Source organism: Ictalurus furcatus, chromosome 15 (assembly GCF_023375685.1).
Source record: "Ictalurus furcatus strain D&B chromosome 15, Billie_1.0, whole genome shotgun sequence".
Taxonomy (NCBI): Eukaryota; Metazoa; Chordata; class Actinopteri; order Siluriformes; family Ictaluridae; genus Ictalurus; species Ictalurus furcatus.
In genome coordinates this window covers 8,063,530-8,087,665 of record NC_071269.1, presented here as the reverse complement: position 1 = coordinate 8,087,665, position 24,136 = coordinate 8,063,530, and the positions used below count along the sequence as shown (strand labels likewise).

The 24,136-nt window shown below is 40.1% G+C and overlaps 2 protein-coding genes across 2 annotated transcripts; one reads left to right on the top strand and one right to left on the bottom strand.

Moving 5' to 3' along the window:
• The first annotated feature begins 4,188 nt into the window (after positions 1–4,188).
• Positions 4,189–11,756, top strand: LOC128619424 (protein shisa-like-2A). The gene is made up of 3 exons (XM_053643602.1): positions 4,189–5,373; positions 10,711–10,847; positions 11,572–11,756. The coding sequence occupies exons 1-3, from the start codon at positions 4,934–4,936 to the stop codon at positions 11,754–11,756; spliced, it is 762 nt and encodes a 253-aa protein (XP_053499577.1). The 5' UTR covers positions 4,189–4,933.
• Positions 11,757–17,557: 5,801 nt separating this feature from the next.
• Positions 17,558–23,525, bottom strand: gpx7 (glutathione peroxidase 7). Its single transcript, XM_053644359.1, has 3 exons — positions 23,265–23,525; positions 19,584–19,845; positions 17,558–18,967 (listed from the first exon to the last, which is right to left on the bottom strand). The coding sequence occupies exons 1-3, from the start codon at positions 23,397–23,399 to the stop codon at positions 18,804–18,806; spliced, it is 561 nt and encodes a 186-aa protein (XP_053500334.1). The 5' UTR covers positions 23,400–23,525; the 3' UTR covers positions 17,558–18,803.
• Between the last annotated feature and the right edge of the window lie 611 nt (positions 23,526–24,136).

Here is a 24,136-nt window from a genome sequence, read left to right as displayed (position 1 = left end):
ACGCAAATATAATGGGCTCCATTTGTCTGATAATACTCGCAAACCTATTTTAAGCTCGGATTCTAATCAGACCTGCACGCTCCGTCTGTGCTGTGTACCGAAATTCAGTCACATCTCCACGCCACCGCTCGGCTCTGATGCGATTTATATGCGTCAGTCTTTGACGAATACATTTTGCGTGTTGATTTTTGGGGCGTCGTGTGTTCTGTCTGAGCTCGCCATGCATGACCTCATGCTGTGGGAAGAAATGAAGAATGAAATGAGCTCGTACAGGTTTCATGCTTCTTCATCCCAATGTCGAACGTCATAAATCATCATGTTGTAAAATAAACTAATAAGTAAGAAAGAAATACGTCATAAACAAGTGTGTTAGGCGTGTAAATCGTTTTATTTCCCCAGGATTCTGATCCATTTTTCTGTGTTTCCTGGTCAGCTCAGTAATATATTCTTCAGAAATGCTCCCTTTTAGTCTTGTCAGAAATAGCGTAATTAGCACAGTGTGAACGCCACCACGGTGGTGTTATTGGGGTGGCTGTGGCTCAGGTGGTAGAGCGGGTTGTCCACTAATCGTAGGGTTGACGGTTCGATTCCCGGCCCACACGATTCCACGTACCAAAGTGTTCTTGGACAAGACACTGAACCCCAAGTTGCTCCCGATGGCAAGCTAGCGCCTTGCATGATATCTCTGCTACCACTGGTGTGTGTGAATGATAACCAGTGTAAAATGCTTTGTAGAACCACTAAGGTTAACCACTTACTGCAACTCATAAATTTTTCTCTGAGCTTACTGAGTTGGGGGGTGTCAATGACAAAAAGTCATGGCTGCCAATATGAATGTGACGCCTACAGCAGATTTAAGTGTTAATTTCATGTTATCTATTCAGTTCTTCATTTGCTTTTAGTAAGCCAAAATTCCTTTCTATAATGCAAAAAATTATAATAATTAAAAAAAAAGTTATTCTTACACTTGTCCAATTTTTTTTGACCAAATCCAGTTGAACGCACACAACATCACTGGATCTTTTTTCTGCCCAGAACTTTACTGGGAACTCTGCTACTACTGTAAAAGCCAACGTATTTATTGACGTGGTATTTGCTAGTGTATATTGTTAATTCTGTGGTAACCTGTTTGAGTAATACGTTATATAGATTTAACTTAAGATTGGTCCTATGCCTTGTCTTATCATATAAAAGTGGCACAAAGAGCAAGAATTGTACAGATTTCACGTCTAACCTCCTGACTCACTTCGGAGCTAAATGTTCACTAGCTCTGCTCTCTTCACTTCTCTTCACCGTGATAAAGCAGAGGTAGTCATTGTTTATGGTTTTTCCCTCAGCATGGCTGGGTCCAACTCAAGCTACAGGAACCCATTTGTTCTGACCTAGAGGCCGGTCTTGCTGTTCTATGATTAATGGAAAATTGGAGTAGTACACTTTCAGTCAAACGTTCAGTTATTTCCCTTCATGGAAACGAAGGTCAGTTTGACCTCTAATGCGAATGTTTTTGTGTAACTTTTCTGAGTGCTCCTTTCCAATCGCGTACAAATCGATTAAAAGCTCTGAGTCATGGAGCTGGCTAATTTATCTAAAGTTCTTGCTCGGAGCAGCGATAGACGCCGAGGGCCGTTGCTGAGTAACAGCCATGAAAAAAAAAAACCCACACAAACAGACTTCTGAGATTCGTTCACATTATAAATGAGCCCTAAAAACTAGATGTGCAGTTCTGCTTGGGGAAAACGTTGGTCATTAGACCCACAGGGACGAGGAAAAAAAACAGCTGTAAAATGTAGATGCTGTGCTTTTACTTCACCGACGTCGTGTCTTTATTGATCATAAACAATACGCCGAAAGTTGTAAATCATATCAGTAGTGAATAAGTTAATACATAAAGCTTACATTTAACAGAAACTCCTCTGAAAAGAGGGAGCGGTGGATGGGGTTAAGAAAGAAAAGAAAATGAAGAGTGTGATCCTGCAGGCTGATTACTGACACTGTAATGACCTACACTTGGAATAAATCCTGACTTTTTATTCACATAGACCTTCAATACGCAATTTCATGATTATTGTGTGTGATGTAAACAGTCCAGTTTGCAGGAAGGTAAAGCTGGTAGAAACTCCTGATTCTAAACTCCTGTTAGAAATGCCTGAGTCATTTGTGTGTGATCCATTCATTTTTGTATGTGATTAAGTCATTTGTGTGTGATTGAGTCATTTGTGTGTGATCGAGTCATTTGTGTGTGATTGAGTCATTTCTGTGTGATTGAGTCATTTCTTTGTTATTGAATGTTTTGTGTGTGTGTGTGTGTGTGTGTGTGTGTGTGTGTGTTCGTGTGTGTGTGAGTGTGTGTGTGAGTGAGTGAGTCATTTGTGTATGATTGAGTCATTTCTGTTTGATTCAGTGTTTTGTGTGTGTCTGAGTCATTTGTGTGTGTTTGAGCTTGAATCATTTGTGTGTGATTGAGTCATTTGTGTGTTATTGAGTGTTTTGTGTGTGTGTGTGTTTATGTTTGTGTGTGTGGGTGAGTGAGTCATTTGTGTACGATTGAGTCATTTCTGTGTGATTCGGTGTTTTGTGTGTGTCTGATTGAGTCATTTGTGTCTGTTTGAGTCGTTTGTGCGTAACATTCACTCATGTGTGTGTAATTTTCAGTCATTGTGCATCTTGCTTTTGTTTGTCAGTCACGCGAATGCCCTTGAAATTCTCGAGCAGAAAGTTTTTAGTTCATTCTTAACCTGAAAGGAATTTTAATACCCACATTAAGAAAAAAAACCATGATTTATTTTTTGTTCTCTGCAGAAAGAAATATTCCTACATTTATATTTAGAACTGTGATGGAAACACACACAACGATAAGTTTTTTTGCTCTGAAGTCTCTGTCTCTCTCTCTCTCTCCATCTCATCTCCCCACGGCCTCTCTGAACCCTGTTGTTCTCGTCTCTTTCTTTCAGCACAGACTCCTTCCATTAGCGGTAACCGTGTGCTACACGAAATAGGGTCGGTATTCGTGATCTCAAGCTCAGACCTGCTATCCATCTGAGCTCTTTCTTCTTTATGTTACTTATGAATAAAAAAACAACAAAAACAAGCAAAATCGAGATCAGTGAACCCAAGACAACTCAAACTACGAGTTGAAAAAGAGCCGGCCTGTAATGTTCTCAGAGGGATGGAGGAAAACTCCGCGGTGCATGGCATGGAGTAGCTCCTGTAAAATAGAAGATGACCCCAGGACCCCGTGTAGAGTTTAGGAACGTTCACACATACAATGATTTTAACACTGCCAGTCATCAGTCGCTGTACTATATAGTCACCAGGAGGTGTTACTAATACTGGTTGCAATAGTGCAACCAGTATCAGTGGGTGGCGCAACAAACCAGTTTTCTTGACGCTAAAATGGCTGCCATCTATCTGCAGCGAAAGCGCAATCGCCGGACTGTCTGTGTCCATGGAACCATTCTGACTCGCGGCGGCATGGTGGATCACGGATCACATTCGCTCTACCGTCTTCACTCCCATTGGTCATCGATACACCAAGTCGGTCCAAATTTGCATAAAATTAAACTTTTCTAATCTTTGTCATCACTGGACACGCCCACATCCAGAATTTGGTCAGCGCTTTGCAGCGAGCAAAATTCGTCCTGTTGTTGTGGAAATTGTCTTGAAATGGTAACAGCGCCACCTGCAGTACTGGAGCACTCGTATGATACAGACGTGCTTGTGAGCTCATGAAGGTGGTTTCGTCTGCACAGAACTTGCACAAACGACATCTCAGCCTGGCGTACACGCTACGTTAACGTTAAGGTTAATGCTGGTCATCTCAGTGATCATTACTACAGATGATCGGCGCCATGGTTTCCTTTCGGAGAAGGAAACGGTCGCTTTGTTCTGACATGTTTTGCAATCCACCCGACCAATAAGATGGCCTCTCACATGTGACGCAGCAAGGATGTGTGTTTTTTTAAAGGACGTGTCTTCTTTAATCAACAACCAAAGCCAGAATTGTATTTTTGCTTGAGATTTGGATAAAATACTGGATTTGGGAACATGTGGAATGAGCTAGGTCACTGAATGCTCTGTTTTTAGACCTGTCTTGATGACATAGCACTTCTTTAACCTCTTTTTCCCCAATCACTGAGTCCATCATTGTTTTAAAATCAGAATTAACACTCGCTTACATCCTGTGGAGGCTCGTGAGAGTTTTTGTGATTGCTCCTGAGGATGTGTGAGATGGGCTTTAACCTCTGGTGTGAAGTACAGTAACTTAGCAACCTGTAATGGCTTGTGGAGCTCAAAGCTGTTAGGGCTAAAGCCAGAGGAAGGAGAGAAAGAGACAAATAAAGTGAGAGAGTGAGAGGAGCTTGAGAGTGGGCTAAAGAGAGTGGGGGAAAGGAGACAAAGAAAGGGAGAGGAGAAAGGGAGGAAAGGAAAAAGAGAGGAGAAAGAAATAGAGAGAGAGGGATAGAGCAAGTGGAAGGAGAACAAGGAAATGAGAAGGACACGGACCGAGAGAAAGAGGAAGATAAAACGATAGGACAGAGAAAGAGAGGAAACGACGGAGAGGTGAGGAAAAAAACAGACAGGAAGGAAGGAAGGAAAGGAGAAAGAGTGAGGGGGAGAAGAAGAGAGGAAAGGGAAGAGAGGGGAGAAAATGAGTGAGATGCAAAAGAATGATATAGACAGAGGAATGAGACAGAGAGAGAGAGAAATAGAGGGAAGGGGAAAGGAAAGACAAAAATAAAGCTACAGACAAAATGAGAAAAGAGAGAAGCAAGAGATGCGGATAGATAGAAAGGGGGGAAGGAGAAAGAGAGAACAAAATGATGGAGAGAGGGGGATAGAGTAAAAGAAATAGAGGGGGGTGACAGAACGAGAAGAAGGAGAAAGAGGGAGGACAGAGAGAGAGAGAGAGAGAGAGAACAAGCAAGAAAAGTGAATGACAGGTATAGACAGAGAGGAAGGACAATCAGAGAGAGAGAGAGAGAGAGAGATCTACAGGTACGCACACTGCTTCTTTCCCTCTTTTCCTCTCGCTCCTCCTCGAGCTGCCTCTCACGCTGTTTCAGCACACAGTCAGCAGTACGGTGCGCGATGCCGCTCTCAGCCTCTGATCCGATCTGATCTGATCTGCGTCGCTTTTGTTGTTTTGCGCTCTTTTCCTCTCTCTCCTCCTCTGCGTGCGCCGGACAGCAGCATGAGCGCAGAGTGCAAGAGCTACTACAGCGCAGAGCACGAGTTCATCAGCGCCTTCACCTGCCCGAGACAGGGGGGAGACGCACGCGCCGTGTACTGCTGCGGCTTCAACGACGTCAAGTACTGCTGCGACGATCCCAACAGCTTCTTCCCCTACGAGTATGGGTACATGTGGTGGCTGAGGTACGACACACACACACACACACACACACACACACACACAATATAGAGAGGAGGAAACAAACTTTATTTCACATAAACACTGCTTTATTTCTCATTCAGTCTAAAAAAATTAAGGTTTCTTTGGTTATTGCTTTCAGGTTCTGTGTAGAACCTTCACCTGGGTGACTCATTGTCAGGCAAAGCTTCACACAGAACCCTGTCACCACTCATAACAACCCTTTCACGCTTAACAACCCTTTCACCACTCGTAACAACCCTTTCACTCGTAACAACCCTTTCACTCTTAACAACCCTGTCACCACTCGTAACAACCCTTTCACTCGTAACAACCCTTTCACGCTTAACAACCCTTTCACCACTAGTAACAACCCTTTCACCACTCGTAACAACCCCTTCTCTCTTAACAACCCTTTCACGCTTAACAACCCTTTCACCACTAGTAACAACCCTTTCACTCTTAACAACCCTTTCACACTTGTAAAAACCCTTTCACCACTCGTAACAACCCTTTCACTCTTAACAACCCTTTCACCACTTGTAAAAACCCTTTCACTCTTAACAATCCTTTCACCACTCATAACAACCCTTTCACCACTCGTACCAACCCTTTCACCACTCTTAACAACCCTTTAACCACTCATAACAACCCTTTCACTCGTAACAACCCTTTCACCACTCTTAACAACCCTTTCACCACTCATAACAACCCTTTCACCACTTGTAACAACGCTTTCATGACTCTTAACAACGCTTTCACCACTCGTAACAACCCTTTCACTTTTAACAACCCTTTCACCACTCGTAACAACCCTTTCACTCTTAACAATCCTTTCACCACTTGTAACAACCCTTACACCACTCGTAACAACCCTTTCACCACTCTTAACAACCCTTTCACCACTCATAACAACCCTTTCACTCTTAACAACCCTTTCACCACTCATAACAACCCTTTCACTCTTAACAACCCTTTCACCACTCTTAACAACCCTTTCACCACTCTTAAGAACCCTTTCACTCTTAAGAACCCTTTCACCACTCGTAACAACCCTCTCACGCTTAACAACCCTTTCACCACTCATACAACTCTTTCACTCTTAACAACCCTGTCACCACTCGTAACAACCCTTTCACTCTTAACAACCCTTTCACGCTTAACAACCCTTTCACCACTAGTAACAACCCTTTCACTCTTAACAACCCTTTCTCTCTTAACAACCCTTTCACGCTTAACAACCCTTTCACCACTAGTAACAACCCTTTCACTCTTAACAACCCTTTCACCACTTGTAAAAACCCTTTCACCACTCGTAACAACCCTTTCACTCTTAACAACCCTTTCACCACTTGTAAAAACCCTTTCACTCTTAACAATCCTTTCACCACTCGTACCAACCCTTTCACCACTCTTAACAACCCTTTAACCACTCATAACAACCCTTTCACTCGTAACAACCCTTTCACCACTCTTAACAACCCTTTCACCACTCATAACAACCCTTTCACTCGTAACAACCCTTTCACCACTCTTAACAATCCTTTCACCACTCGTAACAACCCTTACACCACTCGTAACAACCCTTTCACCACTCTTAACAACCCTTTCACCACTCATAACAACCCTTTCACTCTTAACAACCCTTTCACCACTCATAACAACCCTTTCACTCTTTACAACCCTTTCACCACTCTTAAGAACCCTTTCACCACTCGTAACAACCCTTTCACTCTTAGCAACCCTTTCACCACTCATAACAACCCTTTCACTCTTAACAATGCTTTCACCACTCTTAACAACCCTTTCACCACTAATAACAACCCTTTCACCACTCGTAACAACCCTTTTACTCTTAACAACCCTTTCACCACTCATCACAACCCTTTCACCACTCATAACAACCCTTTCACCACTCGTAACAACCCTTTCACTCTTAACAACCCTTTCACCACTCATCACAACCCTTTCACCACTCATAACAACCCTTTCACCACTCGTAACAACCCTTTCACTCTTAACAACCCTTTCACCACTCATAACAACCCTTTCACCACTCATACAACCCTTTCACCACTCTTAACAACCCTTTCACCACTCGAAACAACCCTTTCTATCCAAAAATAAGCATTTTAAAGACCTTCAATATTACTATACACGTTATTACCTGTTACTGTACGTGTTATTACCCATTATTGTATGCATTACCTGTTGCAAACACAAACAGACTTTTCCTAAATAACTCCATCCACATGAAGAGAGTTTTTTGTATTTCAGTTTCTTCTTAGATTTACCATCATACACTAAAACTAATATCTAAACTAAAGACTGTAAGTTTTTCTTTACTTATTAGCTCCATTAGCCTTGCAGCTCCAGAGCAAAAATAAAGAAACAAACTTCAGAAACAGAACACATATTGTAGTTGATCAATGTTGTTTTGAATAAAGGCTGAATTTCATTTCTGGAAAGTAAAATGCAGGCTTTTTTTTTTTGCTTGTCAGTTTGCTTTTTCATTTCACCCACAAAGCTGTCGCTCATTACACTCTTATTAAACGTTTCCAACTCTTACACAGCAGCTCTTCATGGAGCCAAATCAAATTATTTGTGTGTATTCATCCCTGGGTTGAGGGATTACCTGCCCGGCTGTTTGCCCTTCCCTCACCTAATTTCACTCATAAACCACTCTGAAAGCTGATAATGAGCGGCAGAAGTGTTTGAGTTGTCCCCTCGAGGCCTGCGATGAATGCACTTCTCTTTAAATATCATCTTCACGCAGCGCTGTTCAGAGACACGGTGAAGATTCACTTCAGCCTGATCGTAATACAGCATAAGAAAAGACAGCAATCTCTGTGCTCTAATGCTGTTTTTAAAATTTCCTTTCGATGACATAACAAACCAGCTAGCCACAGAGAATGCTACATGGCTGCTGTGCTAGTTATATACCATGCAAATTTGTTATGATTTTATTTATTATTACAATGTGTTATGGAAGCCATGGAGTTGGATACAAGTGCGGAATTTCTTTAGTGTATTTATTTGTACGATCCCGGTCTATTTAATTATCATGTCTTGTATTACACTTGTACAGAATTCGTTATAAAGTTTAATGAAATAACATAACTGAACAGAAGCTCTGGTTTGTTCTGAATGAGCTTTTTAGCCGTTTAAATCATCACAAAAACATGCATTTAGCGCAAAAGTGCCTTTGGAGGAAATCCAGCTCTTTCCTGAAGCGTTAATTTGAGAGCGCAGTGTGACGAATAAATTGAGGATGATGAGTTTAAATAGAGTGTGAGCACACGAGCAGCTCGTTTTCTGTCACACACATCCATCTCTCACTAAAACTCATCTTTATTCATGAACAGTGTGTGTGTGTTAATCATTACCTAGCCTTCATTGGGGTCAGTTTCCGAACACGCCGATGCTCATAGCTGGTGATTTTGGTGTGGTTTGGTTTGGTTTTGTTTTGTTCGGTGGGCGTCATCACATCCGGGTCAGCGCTGGTACCGAGAATAAATCACCACACGTGCAAGGAATATCTACTCAGCAGTGCTCTCTTGATAGGACAGAGAGGTGGCCAATACTTTCTTCAGTGCAATTTTCTGATTCTGCCAGTCAGACAAGTGTCACGTTACAAAGGTAGATACGGAAGCAAGCGCAGATCTTCAAACAGTTTAATAAACAAACAAACAACAAAACAAAGACACTAAGACAACTCGGCAAAATACTGTGGATAAGGCTAAACATAAACTATGAAACAAAACATGGTACAGGGACACAGGTCAAGATAGACAATACGTAAGACGAAGAAGCAGTACAAACAGTGGCTATATATATAAGTGCTCTAAGAAACGTGACACAGGTACAGGTAGTCATGTGACAATGATGTAGTATGGTGCAGTGGCTGCTGGGAAATGAAGTCCAGAGTTACCGCCTTGATATATGACAACAAGGAACGATCTTGTTTCTTGAACATTAAATGCAACTATAAACGGATAAAAAAAACAGTTGTACAAGAAGGATAAAAGAACATATGATTTAAACACCTGGTTAAGAATGAAGCATTATTAATTAGAAAAAGAATCAGACACTAACACAAAGAGAAACTTTAATCCTGTAAGTTAGATCTCAGAGCCTTTTATTGTTCTCACCTCGTGTTTCTGTAAAGGATTACGTCTTTACATAATATTTAAATATTATTTAAATTATAAATAAATTATTTTAAGAGAGAGAGAAGAGAGAAGAGAGAGAAAAAAATCAGAGGCTGGTGAGGAACGAGTTTATCGCTGCTATAATGTAAGCGAGAAGATGTTTCACAGGCGTTCCACAACATGAATGTAGCTATAAATGGACAAAAGTGTGATGGGATTTAATACATAACTCTAGCCCTAACCCTAATTTTAACCCTAACCATAGAACATTAACCCAGGGTTTAGGAATGCACAGTGTGAAACGTCAGACTGTGAACACCCAGGATTAATTGTTAACCCGGGATGATGTACGAGCAGGGTGAAGCGTGAAGAAAGATAACCCAGGATTACGTTTACCCGTGGTTTAGAATGACCCAGGGTTAACAGACGTGGAGCTCTGGAAACTATGTTCTGCCACTGAGAACGACCCCAAGCGTTGCAGACTGGAGATCACTGAGGACGGTGCCGCTTGAAGTACCCTGGAAATGGTTTTGGACCTCAGTTCCACATGGATGATCTCGCTGTGGTTTCTGGAACTACGGCTGCTGCGATGACCTTGGGACTGCAATTACCTCATACAGTTTTGCACTCAGATCTCCTTTAGGGAACAGTGGACTAGTTCAACAAACAGACTTCATATAAAAACCATAATGAACTTCCCTTTACCTTTACACTAACCGTTGTTACCCAGATGAGGACGGGTTCCCTTCTGAGTCTGGTTCCTCTCAAGGTTTCTTCCTTATATCATCTCAGGGAGTTTTTCCTCACCACCATCACCACCGTCTCGCTCAGTAGGGATAAATTCACACAATTAAAATCTGTATCCTGTGTTTATATGTTTCTGCTTTGAGACGTTGTTAAAAGCACTATACGAAAAAAATTGAATTGAATTGAATTAAACACTAGTGCTCATCACGCATAAAGGTGATTCAGGTGTTCGTGATCATGTGACTTTATAAATAAATTGTCATCGTTGGAATTCTGCTGTGATAGAAAAAGAATAAAAGATTTTACGACGTGATGGGGTGGTCTGTGATGAAGCAGAGCCACCTTAAAGTTGATTATTTTCCCATAACAGCACATCACCAAGTGTTTTACCTTCTCTCTCTCTCTCCCTCTCTCTCTCTCTCTCTCTCTTTCTCTCTCTCTCAGTGTTGGTGCTCTGGTGGGTTTGTCCATAGCTGCTGTGGTGCTGCTGGCCTTCATCATCACGCTGTGTGTGCTCTGTTACCTGTTCATTACCACCAAACCCCGAGGACTCGATAATGGTCTCACGCTGCAGGTGCCCGGTATGGATGGACAGACACACACACACACACACACACACACACACACAGCATCAGCATCAACAACAATGAAAGGCTGAAGTGAAGTCACAGACGGATGTCCTGCTATAGCTGGGCCAAAAAAAAACACGTTTGAAAACATAACAGATTTATTATATATTTTAGCATCGTTATTTCAGAATTTTCCACTCAGATATGTAAATTAGGAAAAGAAAAATTGAAAACAGTCTATAGCGCCCTCTACCTGAAAACGACTGCGCAGCAGAATTTACTTAGTTTATAGTTTATACCCTGCGTTTATGCTAGCATGCGACCAGTCGGCTGTTTCACTTGTAGTTTGTCTCTTGTGGGGGCGTGTAGTGACAGCTACTGTTGTCGTTAGTGGGCATGGCCTGTCTAGAGTTCCTTTAGTTCCAACAAGAAATGGTAGTAGTTATATTTTAGCTGTATGTAGCTTTTAATGTTAAATGCAGAGTTGAGAAAATCGGTGAGAAAATCGTTTCTGTGATTTACGTGTTACAGGCTCATCTTCGTATTATCGTCGTATTTCCTTCCAAGCTTTATTTTTGTTCATAATGTCTCTGCGCACTGAGAGCTCGTATTACTGAGAGCTCGTATACGACAACGTAAGTTGAAAGCATGTTTATCTTCAAGTTTATCTTCATTTTTGTGGAATGTCACACCTTTGCAGTTTAGCGTTTTTAAACGTTTGTCGTTTGCTACGCAGGGTCTGAGGCCGGTCCTCAAGAGGCTTCGAGTCAGCGCAGTGCTCCGTCCGGACCTCAAGGCTTCCGCAAGCATTTTCTGAGAGGCAAACTGCACTGTGACAACCAGCCGCCCGACCCGGAGCGCCTGTTTCAGCGGTGCTACATGGCCACCGTTACCACCATTAACGTCGAGGGGCCTTCGTAAAGCAGCTCTGCTTCTGAAATTTTGGTAGCTCTAAAGAACATCCTACCCTATCCTGCGCCATCATATCACTCACGTTGCAGACCACAAGGGGGCACTCTGCAAAAGTCTGAACTATGTTAGCAACCTGAACTCACCGTAAATTACGGTTGAGAAAAAAAAAAAAAGAAAGAAAGAAAAATAGATAAGTCTTACGGCGCCCCCTGGTGGCCAAGTGACTGCCTGTTCGTGCGCTTCTGTCTGAAAAGTACAACCAGGGTCCATGCGTTATTTTTATTTTTATTATATTCCAGCAGATATTTTTCTGTAAATCAAATCTATAAATACTTTTCCAGCAGGGAACCGATGGAGTGTAAATATCCAGCGACACACCACTGTTTTGCTTCTTTTTTATTATTTGCTGCTGATGCGTGATCCATAATCTGATCGTTCATTCGTGCAGTGCAACTGATTTGCCTAGACGCCATGTTGAGAACAGCGAGTGCGCTTTTGTTTTTCCTTTTTTCAGTATTAGCTGTTACTCTCTCCAAATCTCGACTTATAGACGCACCGGACCAGAAATCACAAAACTAATTCAGTTACATTCACATTCAGTGTGTTAAAGGACCGTCGGAAGGCATACGATTAGGGAGATATCGACGAGACGTTTATCAGACTGATTGTGAATCTTGAAATTGTAGACCAAGTCAGTCCCTTCAGGATCGCAGAAATGAACGCAAAATCAAGGGAAGTCAGCAATATATACGTAGGAGCTTGCAATTTTTCAAGATTTTACGCAGATTTGGGCCAAGACATGTCATGTGACGTCATCATGACAGTCAAAACCATCCTCGATTCACGTACGTCGAACATGAGTACAGCTAAAAGGTCTCATTTACCAACGAATATCACTGCGAAACAATTTCATGCAATTGCGATTTCACCAATTCGAGTAGCTTTTTGAAAAAAAAAAAAAAAAGTCACAAATCGCAAATTTTGAGAAAAGCCAGGGCAAAATCAAGCATTTTTGGCCACAACGATCACAAAGAAACTCTGCGAAATCCTGTACAGACTGACTACTACTGAAAGGTGTAACCTGTCGAGTAATAATCAGTCAGTGACGTCGTTTCACGTTTTATTTAGCTTTGTTTATGCTTCCCTGGTGCATGCAAATACACTACTAAACTCGTTCTTCATAACGTCAGCGAGTTGATTTGAAATGAGCTGGATTAGCTAGCTACGTTAGTCACCTCGGAGCAAGTAACTAACTAAGGAAGCACTCCTATAGAGCAGTAAGTGAAGTCACGTCGGAATCTCAGCTCATCGTCTAAAACAACACGCTGGATACGACTTTTTTCCTTTTTGATCTGAACTCATTATTACATTACATTAGTACATCTGAAATCATTTTGCGCCATCTGTTCATCAGCACGACAGCGTACTGTACACGAGGCGTATGCGGCATCTGATTATTTTCACGATTAAACGTGGATGAGATCGTAACCGATACCACGAGGGTACAGTAGCGTGAGAATCGCACTCTCAGGGTTAACGTTATCCAAGCCCATGTGTACATCAGCGCCATCAGCTCAGGTACCCAGATGCATGAGCTACTACTATCTTCATGGTGTGTTTATCCATTTTTTTTTGTACAGGCCACGCCCCTATATTGCATTGAAGTGCCGTAAACAGACTTGTGTAAATATCAAAAGTGGCCATGTTTCGAGTTTGAAGACTTAATCCTAACGGGGTTACTCGTACAATATTAAACGCGTAAACAAAACCACCGTGACCAGGATAAAATTACCACAGCATATTTATTCATATGTCTATGTTTATCTATCCTTTTATTTATTTTCATCCAGTACGTCGAAGCGACGTTAAATTCTGACTGTTTTGAGATTAGCGCTAAACACATCACAAATGGTTCGATATAAACACGAGTTTTCGTTTAAGTCTGATCTCAATAGTATTTCTGAAAGAATGTTTAACATAAAATCATTGTTTTACCCGTAATTATATCCATACAGGCTCTAATTAACACCAGTGAACATATGCTAACACTGTGTGTGCTTTAGCACCTTATGGTCTGTTATTAGCGTTCACATGCTAACATTGCCTTGAAGTCTTGTTCTTAATTTGCTGTGCATCTTCTTTCTTTTCTTTTTTTGTCGAAATGCTAATCAGTGATATAAGAGTGACTTTCTGACAAATCTGGTAGCATGAAAAAGAAAAATCTGTGTCCTGAAGGCATTTCTCTTCACCTGTGGTAATAAATCCAGATTTCAAGGATTTTACCTGGGCAGTTACTCCGCCCCCTGACATTATTAACTCTGCACACCAGTGGACTTGTGGGAAATCTGACCAAACCTCTGCCGTTTGTTTACCCGTTTTGCATTTTTAAATCTAATTTGTGTTGGGTTTATTTTCTCAGTCTAATCCCTATGTGTCGTGTCCGTGAAACTCCGGAGCTCAACTGAAGCGTGTATCGAATGGAGACTTGATTAAATGTGCTGTAAAAAAAAAAAAACCTGCTGTGAATGAAATTGGTAAAAAAAAAAAAAATCATTAAAGCTATTTTTGATCTGACTTTTGTTCTTGTTCTGATCCTGTGTGACTGTGAGTGAAGGTTCCAGAAAGTCACGTGTTATTTTAATGCTTGATTTTCTTCCCCTAAGGGCCTGAAAAAGGCTCGAGGGGTTTTGTTGTTTTTTTAATGTTTTGTGTTGAGTTATAACGAGCAGATAATGGCCTCCTGAAGCATGCAGGAATAAAAATCCTCTAAGTGCGCTGAACATTTCAAGGCCTGCTCTTAACATCACTCAGCTCCGGTAATTACCAACCTTTAAATTATTATGTGTCAAAGCACCTCACTGACCAGGTTCATAAAGCATTCATTCATTCACTTCATTATTTATTTTTTACTCTCATCAACTCACTGTCTCACACACCCACTCACTCTCATTCACACATTCACTCTCTCACTGTCTCTCTCACACATTCACTCACTCGCTCACTCATTTATTCACTCACTCTCTCATTCACACACTCTCTCATTCACACATTCACTCACTTATTCATTTATTCACTCACTCTCTCATTCACACACTTCTCACTCACACATTCACACATTCACTCTCTCACTCACACATTCACTCTCTCACTTACACATTCACTCTCTCACACATTCACTCACTCACTCATTTATTCACTCACTCTCTCATTCACACACTCTCACTCACACATTCACACATTCACTCTCTCACTCACACATTCACTCACTCACTTGCACATTCACTCTCTCACACATTCACTCACTTATTCATTTATTCACTCACTCTCATTCACACACCCACTCACTCTCTCACTCACACATTCACTCTCATTCACACATTCACTCTCTCACTCACACATTCACTCACTCACTCTCACATTCACTCTCTCAGTGATACATTCAGTCTCTCACTCTCACATTCACTCTCTCACTCTCACATTCACTCTCACTCACACGTTCACTCTCTCACTCACACATTCACTCTCTCACTCACACGCTCACTCACTTATTCACTCACTCTCTCATTCACACATTCACTCTCTCACTCACACATTCACGCTCACTCACATGCTCACTCATTTATTCACTCACTCTCTCATTCACACATTCAGTCTCACACATTCACTCACTCACTCATTCACACATTCACACACTCACTCATTTATTCACTCACTCTATCACTCACGAATTCACACATTCACTCTCACTCACACATTCACTCACTCACACGCTCACACATTTATTCACTCACTCTCTCATTCACACATTCACATACTCACTCTCTCATTCACACATTCACACACTCATTCACATGCTCACTCATTTATTCACTCACTCTCTCACTCACACATTCACTCTCTCACTAACACATTCACTCACTCACTCACACACTCATTCCCACACCCACTCACAAACTCACTCACGCTCTCATTCATTCACTCACACACTCACAAACTCACTCACACAGGTGAAGTGTTACAGAATATTTTTAGAATACCGCAAGTATTTCACGTAGCACTGTTTTAATGGAAAGGACTGACGAAGTGATTTGTTTAGAAGGCAGGACAAATGTGTTCTAGACAGGATTTGATTGGATGCAAATTGGATGAGTACAATATTAATTATCAAATGTTTTACACCTTTTCATTCTTGAAAATGTTCTTATCACTTATAGTCATTGTTTTCATTCGACGTGATCATGAAATAGCTTGAGAGTTGACGTATTTCCTTTTGAAACAGGAAGTCCGGGAAGGGGCATGTCAAAGGGCTCGACTGATTTCCGCAACAGCCAATAGCATTCTGGAGAATAAAATGTAGGGAGCTACACAACTACAGCCACACAAATTACATGTTTGATGCTAACTTGCTGCTATTGTAAAGCAATTTGTTTTCAGTTCGCAGTCTGTTGAGGGGGCGGGACTAATGTGTTCTAGGGAGTGTCTGATTGGATGGGGTCATCAAAGATTTTTCACCAATTTTTTGTTTTTTTCTTCTAATTTACAGACAGTGTGTGATGTTGATGTGGAGATGCTGTTGTCAGTGTGTGTGTGTGTGTGTGTGTGTGTGTGTGTGTGTGTGTGTGTGTCTTGCCTCCACGTAATGAACTGCAACTGTGAGAACATCATGTGGAGGCTCAAACAGGACTGTGATTAATAACACAACTGCTTTCTCACGCTGTTTACAAAGCACACACACACACACACACACACACACAGGTGTATTCTCTCATGAGATCTAATTTCAAATGTATCTGAGCAAGACGCTTCATTTTGATTAAATCAAAACAAATGACCTTCTTAGTAAACATGAAGCAGGAGATGATAAATTCAACTCGATTTATTATTAATGAACCATAAACCGTCAAATAAAAAAGGGATTCATCACAAACCTGGAGGAAAAGTTCAACAAGAATTGAGCTACCAGGCTAATGTAGCTACGTAAGGGCTATCTCATTCGATCTAACCCCAAAACTCCCCCACATAATCATTACTTTAAAGTACTTTATACAGTTAAGTTCAATTTGAATAACTTCATGATTAGTTTTATGTTTCTAATTTATGGGCATGTGTCGGCTCGCTTCCTTATATATATATAAGGAAGCGAGCCGACACACACCCATAAATTAGAAACATAAAACTAATCATGAAGTTATTCATATATATATATATATATATATATATATATATATATATATATATATATATATATATATATATATATATATATATATACACATGACTGATATGTCTGGGATAAGAGAGCGAGTGAACCAGCATGAGGACGAGTTTCTGATCGAGACTCTAAAGCTCTTCTATGAGTGGCTCTGGATAAGGGCGTCGGCTAAATGCTGTAAACATAATAAACATAAACAGTTTAATCTCCACAGTATGTTCCAGATATTTAAATGCAGTAATCCATGCAGATGATATGATCTGAAGTCGATCCAGTCAAAGTTTATGTGAGTTAGTGTTCATGTGTGTAAATGTACAAACACTCAGGAGCTCAAGCGGAACACCGACGTCTTTCCCATTTCTTTGGGATTTTCATGAGTAAGAAATTTCATGAGTTAAAGCTCGGATAAATCCGTTTGTGTGCAATTTTGATAAATTTGTAATTGCTGTGCTAATTTTGGATCTCAAAGGAAGTAACATTTAAAATACACTAAAAATACATTGTTTTATTGCTTCGAAGTGCTCAGGCATACGTTACAGGACTGAGATCCGCTGAGGTTCTCGGACATTTAACCTTCAGCTTTTTTATTTTTATTATATTAATTGGTTTATTTTACAGTGTTAACCATACATTTTTTTTTTATCAAAAGGCATGCAAACTTTTGACTTTTCACTTCTACTGTACACGATATGTATCAGGATATACTGTACAGTATAAACAGTATAATCGGACTGTGTGGAGCTGTTTGTTTTGGTGGGAAACAATTTAAAATAATTTGAAGTAAAACTTAAAATACACAAAAATTAGTTTAAAAAAAAGACATTTTGATTCAGAAATAAATTAATACACAGACTCTGGTTTATTTATTTATTTGTCTTGGAAACTAATTTCAACCGTAATCTTTTTATCAAAATGTAGTTAAAAAACAAAAAATATTTATTCAGACTAGCGTGTGCAAACATTTGACTGGTTTTTATATAAAATAGGGAACAATTCTGCGGAAATTAAAGGCACCCCAATGTAACTAATCAGCCGAGACATCTTTATGATTGGATTTGTTTCTTTTCGTTATTTTCTTTAGTTTTATTTGATTTGTTAATGTTCCCATCTTTTAATCTTATGAGTAAAATAGAAAAAAAATCTTTATTTACAAAATTTGAATCAAAAGTGGACTTAATCAACATTTCTATCACTTTCACATCAACTTTAATCCTGGAGGCGGGGCCTAATGTTGAAAGTGGAGTCTTTTCAAACTGCACCATGGAAAAAGTGATCTCGGTTATCCAAGATGGCCGCCATCACCAGAGTCACTGCATTTGACTACACGGTGTTGTCGTTCATCGTTATACGTTATACGAGTCTAGTTAGCTAAATTAGCATCGTAGCTTCCGCACTAAACTTAATTAGTAAACGAGTCTCGGCTAATCGGCTAATCTTTTTGCTGAACTGTTCCTTTAACAGCTGGCTCCTCCCCCCAAGTCTCCCTCTCATCTAAAACACATTACAGGTCTGGGATTATCTCAGACAGCTACAGATTAGCATAATGAGCTCCATCTACTTCCTGAAACGTGAAAGCTCCAATCAGGAAGAGGTATAGTAGCAACAACGCTAGAAAACACGACGCAGTGTGTCGTGTCCACAGTACATCTCATGGACGCTTGACGTTCTTCTGTGTGACAGCGGCTTGTGTGTGTGTGTGGATGTGTGTGTGTGTGTGTGAGTGTGTGTGTGTGGTTTTCATAGTAGTGCTTAATTAATATCACAATTTACATTCTGTAGAATAAATTTATGTGGATGGACATGTGCGTGTGTGTGTGTGTGTGTGTGTGTGTGTGTTTAGGTCTCTACAGCTCCTCCTTGCGTTTGATGATGAGTTTGCGCACCATCTCTGTGATCTTTGGCCGAATTTCCTTCACAGACACTTGAGGACCCCACGAACCGACGACTTTACCATCAACATCAATCAGATACTTCCAGAAATTCCAGTCAGGCTCCTTCCTTGTCACTTCTGTGAGAGAGAGAGACAGAGAGAGAGAGAGAGAGAGATAGAGACAGAGAAGGAGACAGAGAGAGAGAGAAGGAGAGAGAGACAGGGAGAGAGAGAAAGAGAGAGAACAACAGACAGAGATGGAGAGAGAGAGAAAAGGAGAGAGAGAGAGAGACAGAGAGAAAGAGAGAGACAGAGAAGGAGAGAGACAGAGGGAGAGCGAGAAAGAGAGAGACAGAGAGACAGAGAGAGAGAAAGAGAAAAGAAACAGAGAGAGAGAAGAAGCGAGAGACAGAGAGAGAGAGAAAGAGACAGACAGAGAGAGGGAGAGAGACAGACAGAGACAGAGAGACAGAAAAAGAGAGACAGAGAGAGACAGAGAGAGAAAAGAGACAGAGAGAGAGAGAGAGAAGGAGAGAGAGACAGAGAGACAGAGAGAGAGAGAGAGAAAGAGACAGAGAGAAAGAGACAGAGAGAGAGAAGGAGAGAGAGACAGAGAGAAAGAGAGAGGAACAAACGTAGGTTTAAGTTGCTAGTTAGTTTACCTTTAAACTTACACTGAGAGAGGTTCACATAGTAGTGTGTGTGTGTAGTGTGAGTGTATGTGTGTGTGTGTGTGTGTGTGTGTGTGTCTTACCTGCGAGGTATTTAAAGGCATTGTTGGCCCCGGTCCCCACCACAGCGATTTTGCTGAAGAGAGGAAACGAGACTCCATAAACACGTCTCACGAAGCTGTCGATCTCTACGTCGCTGCCGGGCTCCTGCTGGCCAAACTGATTACACGGGAACCCCAGCACGTTGAAATGGTACGGTCCAAAATCCCGCTGCAGCTGCTGCAGGTCCGTATAGTGCTCCTCAGTGTAGCCACATTCACTCGCTACGTTTACCACCAAGGAGACCTGATAGACACACACACATATACATATACACACACACACACACACACACACACACGCACACACGCATGTGTGTGTGAGATTAATTAGCTGAGTGAATAATTAATGAGCTCATTAAGCACCGCTGCACTTGCTGTGATAAATATTCAGCATTTACACTACATACAGCTCTCACAGTGCAACGCTGCAGGATTAACACATTTTCATTCATTCGTTTAGCAGATGCTTTTATCCCAAACGACTTACAAATGAGGAAACACAAGCAACACATCACATACTTATCCCAGACATATCCCAGACATGTCCCACACTTATCCCACGCATATCCCAGACATGTCCCAGATATATTCCATACTTAACCCCAAACATATTCCATACTTATCCCAAACATATTCCACACTTATCCCAGACATATCCCAGGTATATTCCATACTTATCCCAAACATATTCCACACTTATCCAAGACATATCCCAGATATATCCCATACTTATCCCGAACATATTCCACACTTATCCAAGACATATCCCAGATATATCCCATACTTATCCCAAACATATTCCACACTTATCCCAAGTATATTCCATACTTATCCCAAACATATTCCACACTTATCCCAGACATATCCCATACTTATCCCAAACATATTCCACACTTATCCCACGCATATCCCAGACATGTTCCAGATATATCCCAGGTATATTCCATACTTATCCCAAACATATTCAACACTTATCCCAGACATATCCCAGGTATATTCCATACTTATCCCAAACATATTCCACACTTATCCAAGACATATCCCAGATATATCCCATACTTATCCCGAACATATTCCACACTTATCCAAGACATATCCCAGATATATCCCATACTTATCCCAAACATATTCCACACTTATCCCAGACATATCCCAGGTATATTCCATACTTATCCCAAACATATTCCACACTTATCCCAGACATATCCCAGATATATCCCATACTTATCCCAAACATATTCCACACTTATCCCAGACGTATCCCATACTTATCCCAAACATATTCCACACTTATCCCAGACATATCCCAGATATATCCCATACTTATCACACACTTATCCCAGACATGTCCCACGCATATCCCAGTATTTGTAGTAGTGTCGTCCTGCACAGTGGTGATTAGTAGTGTTTGTCTAAAGTAATACTGATTATTACAGCTTAATAACTGAGTGTATAAAGTGTACTACTTAAAGCTTAGAGAATAATATATTAATGATGTTTAATTAATTAATTAATTAATTAATTAATATTGTTTATTATGTAACAGTTCTGATCCACTAATCTGATTGGACAAGTGCTGATAATAATCAGTACAACAGCACTCTTACTCGTGCGATAAAGTAAGTAAGGTCATTACCAAAGTATGTAAACATTATTGAGGTTTATTACTTAAAGGTAATTACTGATGTACATTAACAACTGTGATTGTAAAGAATAAAACACTCCGTGTTGTGCTGTTGTGGGAAAATAATCGGTGTCCGGATGGTAATAGTAACTCTACAGTTCATTTTAAAAGTACATATTACACATTTTTTTAGCTGGAACATTTTGAGTGTGTTTTGTGTGTCTGAATTCTGAAGAGGATGTAGGCATGGGCTTTATCCCAAAAATGAAGGCCATGCTGAAGAGGGGGGATGTGGAAAAGAGAAATGGGGGGGGAGCGGGATAGTGAGAGAGAGGGAGATAGAGAAAGAGGGAGAGGAAGAGAGAGAGGGAGACAGAGAGAGGGATGGAGAGTGAGAGTGAGACAGGGAGAGTGAATAAGAAAGCAAGTGGGGAAGACAGATAGAGAGAGAGAGAGGGAGAGTGTTAGACAGGAGAGCGAGAGTAAGTGAAAGAGGGGGAGATAGACAGAGAGAGAGAAAGACAAAGAGAGGGAGAGAGACAGATAGAGAGAGAGAGAGACAGAGAGAGAGGGAGGGAGGGAGAGAGAGAGACAGAGAGGGATAGAGAGAGAGACAGAGGGAGGGAGAGAGAGAGGGAGGGAGGGAGAGAGAGAGAGAGAGAGGGAGGGAGAGACGGAGAGAGAGAGGGAGGGAGGGAGAGAGAGAGACAGAGAGGGAGGGAGAGACGGAGAGAGAGAGGGAGGGAGGGAGAGAGAGAGACAGAGAGAGAGAGAGAGAGAGAGAGAGAGAGAGAGAGAAAGAGAGGGAGATTTTTATATATAAAATATTACTGAAATGTACTGGTTTTGGATGTTGAATTAAAATGGATCTTCAATTAATTTTTTTTAATTAATACAAATATTACATAAATAAAAACCACAATGATTATTTTTATATAATATAAAATAAATATAAAAGAATACATTTAAAATGTATTTTATGTAAAATAGAACTGTAAATATAAAATATTTTACAACTAAATATATATATTAAAATTACAGTAAAAAATCAGATTAAAAATATAGATTTTTGGGGAACTGCAAATTTTTACATATAAAAAGACGGGACTGTATTTTTTTGTAATACTTGGTTTTTATTTTATTTATACTTTCTCCTTATTATTATTCTTTTGCACTGATTTTTGTGTAGTCATGTTTTAGCTGTGCATTTATTATTTATTTTAAAAAGAAGTAATTTTAAGGCTGTCAAATATAAATAAATAAATAAGAAATAGGGGCTGTGTATTGATATCGGTTCATACTCTAGCTATAGTGCCATGTGTCATAAACATATCATTTGTGATTTTGTGCAGATTTTTGTGTAGAGAGAAAGCAGATTAATCATTTATTTATTCCTGTCACATAACAGGAAGTCTAAAAAGTGATTTTGACCTGATTTACATTTGATTTTTAATAATAATAAATAAAATGTCTCTCCACGAGAGTGCAGGAAAATGTTAAATCCATCTGAGTCATTCTAAGAAACACCTGGAATTGTTCGGAAACAGCTACAATGAGCTTAAACTATATAGAGATGCTTCCTTTGGTTAATTTAAATGTTAATTTAATTCATTAGGAAGTGATTTAAAAAATATATTTAAATGATATATTAATGTGCATAATAACTGAACTAGTTGCAAAGTGTATTGCTTTAATTGTGCTGTGTGCATGGTGACAGCGATTAAACAAGAAGTTTTAAATGTATATATTTATATAAATATATTATAAACATTATGCATGCATTATGCGCGTGCAGCTCGTAAGAAGAAGATTGCCACGTAGGCACGCGCAGCCCCAGTAACGCACCAGAAGAAGTTGAGTTTTCCATATTAGTACTTTATTAATGCACAAGAAACATTCAAATATGCACGTGCATGCTCGAGGAGAAAAGGAAAGTGATGCAAATTAAATAATATAAATTTTAAAAAAAAGTTTTTTTTTCTTCCTGCATGCACGGCTTCGTTAGTGAGTGAATCCATCCAGAACAGCGCGAGACTCACCGAGCCGCGGTATTTCTCCAGAGAAACTAATCTTCCTCTGCTGTTCACCACTTTAAATGTGTAAAAGTCTTTCTGTTTCGCCTCCGTTAAATAAGACAGGAGGAGTAAAGCAAGCGCTCGGAGGATCAACTTCATCTTCCGTGATTCGCTTTAACGGTTAACTTTCAGCTTCTTCTCACAACATGTAGGACCGCCGGCTGCTACGCAACGGCACCGGGCGTTGCTGCGAATCAGCACTGCGCTCCATGTGCGCGGGAGAAAAAATAAATAAATAAATCACAGCGCTCTGACGGGCACTCATGAGTATGCGCAGAAAGTGCGCAGCATTGACTGGAATGAGTACGAGAAGCTCTAGAGTACCAGAATAGGAGGTAGGATATAAATCAACGTAAGAAATAAATAAACAAACATTAATACCGTAAATATACGAGTGAAAAATACAATGTAAGAGTTTTTTTTATTACTTAAAAAACATTGTCTTCCCCCAATATACTGTGCTATACAATATATGCAGAGTTTAATACACAAAAGTGAGAGAATTTGCACACATAAATATAAGACGGTTTCTGCTCTATAAATATTTTCTGTCATTAATAAAATCACAGCTTGTGTATCATGACATATATTAACCATAATAATATAAAACTATATACAAAAAATATGTATTAGGTAACGTTAAAAAGCCAGATCAAAATATATTGTACTATGGAGATGAACAACAATGGGTAAAATTACAATTATGGTATTAATTATTTTGTAATAATATTGAAGAATTCATATTCATTCCAATTATTTAGTTACTTTTTGGACAAAATATGTTTAATGAAGTTTGAAACATAATTAAATTCACATTAATTAATTTACACACATTC

Coding starts and splice junctions, on each gene's coding strand:
- LOC128619424 (XM_053643602.1), top strand. CDS start 4,934: ATGACAGGTATAGACAGAGAGGAAGGACAATCAGAGAGAGAGAGAGAG. Junction 5,374..10,710: donor GGGTACATGTGGTGGCTGAG/GTACGACACACA, acceptor TCTCTCTCTCAG/TGTTGGTGCTCTGGTGGGTT. Junction 10,848..11,571: donor TCTCACGCTGCAGGTGCCCG/GTATGGATGGAC, acceptor TTTGCTACGCAG/GGTCTGAGGCCGGTCCTCAA.
- gpx7 (XM_053644359.1), bottom strand. CDS start 23,399: ATGAAGTTGATCCTCCGAGCGCTTGCTTTACTCCTCCTGTCTTATTTA. Junction 19,846..23,264: donor TGGAGAAATACCGCGGCTCG/GTGAGTCTCGCG, acceptor TGTGTCTATCAG/GTCTCCTTGGTGGTAAACGT. Junction 18,968..19,583: donor TGCCTTTAAATACCTCGCAG/GTAAGACACACA, acceptor TCTCTCTCACAG/AAGTGACAAGGAAGGAGCCT.